Source organism: Macrobrachium rosenbergii, chromosome 16 (assembly GCF_040412425.1).
Source record: "Macrobrachium rosenbergii isolate ZJJX-2024 chromosome 16, ASM4041242v1, whole genome shotgun sequence".
Classification (NCBI taxonomy): domain Eukaryota; kingdom Metazoa; phylum Arthropoda; class Malacostraca; order Decapoda; family Palaemonidae; genus Macrobrachium; species Macrobrachium rosenbergii.
In genome coordinates, this window is record NC_089756.1 from 17,911,226 (window position 1) to 17,914,714 (window position 3,489).

The 3,489-nt window shown below is 41.6% G+C and overlaps 1 protein-coding gene across 2 annotated transcripts in view; it reads left to right on the forward strand.

Annotated features, from left to right (window-relative positions):
- The window catches only part of LOC136846999 (alpha-(1,3)-fucosyltransferase C-like), a 2,460-nt gene extending 351 nt beyond the window's left edge, over window positions 1-2,109 (forward strand). The window contains exons 2-4 of one of the 2 annotated variants that reach the window (XM_067118250.1): window positions 215-353; window positions 695-1,408; window positions 1,811-2,108. In XM_067118250.1, the coding sequence (XP_066974351.1) occupies window positions 215-353; window positions 695-1,408; window positions 1,811-1,993 (1,036 nt within the window). In that variant the 3' untranslated portion in view covers window positions 1,994-2,108. Of the gene's footprint in view, window positions 1-214; window positions 1,409-1,810 lie in introns of those variants that run through there. The other variant, XM_067118248.1, reaches the window with a different exon arrangement.
- The last annotated feature ends 1,380 nt before the right edge of the window (window positions 2,110-3,489 follow it).

Here is a 3,489-nt window from a genome sequence, read left to right on the forward strand (position 1 = left end):
GAATTGACCGAACTGGTCTTATGGAATTAACCAAATCCTCCACAAAATATTTTCAATCAATCATCCTCCAGTTTTTCATATTCTTGGTCCGCTGTTATCACGTTACTAAACCTAATTCGACTTCTACCCACCCTCCCCTCCCCCCCTCCCTTCTGCACTTGTTCCAATCTCATTATTGTTCCAAAGAGTCATAAGGTTGTTCCTCTGTACTTAGGTTCAGGTCGGGCACCGTGCCCCGGGTAATGGTGTGGTCACGTCCCTTCGAAGGGAATGCCTTCTGGGATTCCGTCTTCTCCCAAGTCAAGAGAGGGGATTGCCCTATGCCCTGTGAACTCGTCTACGACGTCAGACAGGTGATTCTTATATGAAACTTTTGTGACACATGTTTTTTTTTTAAAGCTTTTGTGATATTAGTTTCAGTTTGTTTTTTGTTTTTTTCTTTTAAGTATCATAATGGCAGCTTTGCGTTGCCCTGAGTTAGCAAATGACAAAGGCAATTGTAACAGTTCCTAAATTAGTTTCTTTTTTTATTTCAAATTGCCTTATACTGGTAATTCAGTTAAGCAACTTGAGAGGGAATTGGAATACCGTTGCGATAGATTTTATCAACATATTTTTTCTAAATACATTCTTAATGATTCTACAACCGATTCCCTGCCGTCTCCATCAATCTACACATCAGTTTCATTTCCAGAGGAATGCTACGGATGCCATCCTCATCCACGTGAGAGGCGCGAAGGATTCCCAGACAGTCAGAGCGGACCTGTCTCCCCGTGACCCCCGACAACCTTGGATCATGCTGACCTTCGAAGCGCCGCCTTACGCAAACGTTGCATTCAAAACCCGATACGAGAACTACTATGGCCTATTCAACCGCACGATGTTTTACCGCCGGGACTCAGACATCTTGTGGAGACACGGCTTCGTCGTCCCCAAGGAGGACGCACGAATCCTCCCCGCGTCGTGGGTCATCCCTCCGTTGATGGAGGCAGTGAATCGCACGAGAAAGCTGGCGGTGGCATTGATATCCAACTGTGGAGCTGAGTCGAATCGTCTGCAGTACATCAAGAGAGTTCAGGCATACGCACCAGTCGACATTTATGGACGATGCGGGAACCTGTCGTGTGGCGGGTCGATGTACGTCTGGCACAACTACAACACGTCGACTGACCCATGTCTGAAGGTAGCTGGCGAAAATTACCTCTTCTACTTTGCCTTCGAGAACAATTACTGCGACGAATATGTCACGGAGAAGGTCTACAATCTGATGCATTATCCCATCGTTCCAGTGGTTCGAGGTGCGGAGAATTACTCCTTGATCCTTCCGCCGAATTCCTACATCAACGCCAACGACTATTCGCCAAAGGAGCTGGCAGAGAGATTACTCTACTTGAAAGATAACCCTCAGGTAAAATTCTCTCTCTCTCTCTCTCTCTCTCTCTCTCTCTCTCTCTCTCTCTCTCTCTCTCTCTCTCTCTCTCTCCACTGGTATAGAAACTGTGATATAAATGTTAAGAATCATATGGCGGTTATGGTGTCAGAGTATGAATCTGCATTGTAGATATACATACCCATGGTGCTGTGCGTAATACATGCTTACATACATATATATCATATGAGCGTCCTCGCTATCATTTTGTATCACATATTGTATGACATTTATAGTAGTGTCTATCATTTTTATATTTAGAATAATCTGCAGTAATTAAGACTTTTTAATTTATTTTTAGCATTGCAAGAGCAGAGGAATCAGGAAGGAAGATGTATTATGAACAGCCAATAATTCTATTCTATCTCACTGATTTTACAGGAATACGAACAATACTTGGAATGGAAGAAGTATTATCAAGCTTCAACGGTGGGTGGAGTGAGAATTATGTGCGATCTGTGTTCTCGATTATACGACCCGGAATTTTATGAGCACAAAGTTTATGAAGACTTCTACGACTGGTTCGTCGGGAAGTCGTTTTGCAAGGCTGGGATGGAGATATGATGACATCAGGAGGGTCGTCTAAAGCATCTGGGTTTATCGTCGTTGTTAACTGAGTCCTCTGTTTATCTTTGATTAATATAACGACATCCCGTTAGTTGTTTCATAACCCAAAGCTTGCGCTGCCATCTAAAGGTGCGTTTACAATGAAGCGATTCAAGCAACCATAGCTGCGAGATTAGAACCAAACGTCTACAGTCGCCTATTAGATTTCCAATACCATGACTTTGGTCGCTCAAGTTCATGAGTTTCATTTCCCGTAGCGGGGTAGCGACGAAAGTGCACCTCGTGCGGCACATTGTAGACATTACTTAAGGTTCTCTGCAGGGTGTCTTCGACCCCTAGCTGCAACCATTCATTCTTTTTACTGTACTTCTGTTCATATTCTCTTTCTTCCATCTTACTTTCAACCCTCTTCTAACAACCGATTCACATTGCAACTGAGATGTTTTCCTCCTGTTACACCTTTGAAACTTTTACTGTCAATTTCCGTTTCAGTGCTGAGTGACCTCGTTGGTTCCAGCGCTTGGCCTTTGTCCTAAATTCTATATTGAATTCAACTCAATTCGTCATTTTCTCTGTTAGTGTCTCAGCGGAAGCACCTGAGTTGCCCTTTATCTTCTCGAGGAAGACGAAGAAGATAGAAGTCTGACATTACTGGATCAGACAGAGAGCAACCAGATCTGCTGAACAGCAGCTCCAATATGTAGTAAATGTACCTCACTGTAGAACGTCTTAGTTCCAGAGGTCCTTTCTTACTCTCACCGTTGGACTGTGGAACATTCTCCTTAAGGATGTCGTGTAATTGGAACTTCAAAAGTTCAAGCAAACATGCAATGAGTTGCTATACTATTTTCCTTGCTTTTTAATGCATTTTTATCAATTTATTAATTTCTTTTTTTCTTTTTTAATAAGTGATATCTCTTTCTGTATTTCCCTTTACCTCCTCTCACTTCTTCCTAATGAACATCATATTCTTTGGAAGCTTGAATTTCAGGTCAATGGCCCCTATAGGCTTGTTCCATAAGAATAGGGTTCATCTTCTGAATAATAATAATAATAATAATAAATTAAAAGGCAATAAACCTCATGAAATGTATTCTGCAAGATACACCGAGAGAATTCACAATATTCTAATTCAAAGACTTCTTTTGAAGGATGATTCGGTGTTCAGAAAATATTCCTGTTAATATTAAACAATTTGATTATACCTCGTCAGTCATTGGACATGACCTAACAAGGCAATCATGTGGCCTTATAAAACATCCCTTAAGTCCTGCTGAGAAACTGGGACGAACTCTGAGGTTGTTTCATTTTATTAGGAATTTTTGTCCACACCTTTTCCCTGACAGTTGCATCAATATAATATTAATTTTTTGCATCATAAAGACAACTGTGCATGCGCATTAGCTCGATCAGTTTTAGATCGTCGATGTTTGAGAAAAAAAAAAAAACACTACTGACTGCAACGGCCATTATGACCGGCATATACCATACCC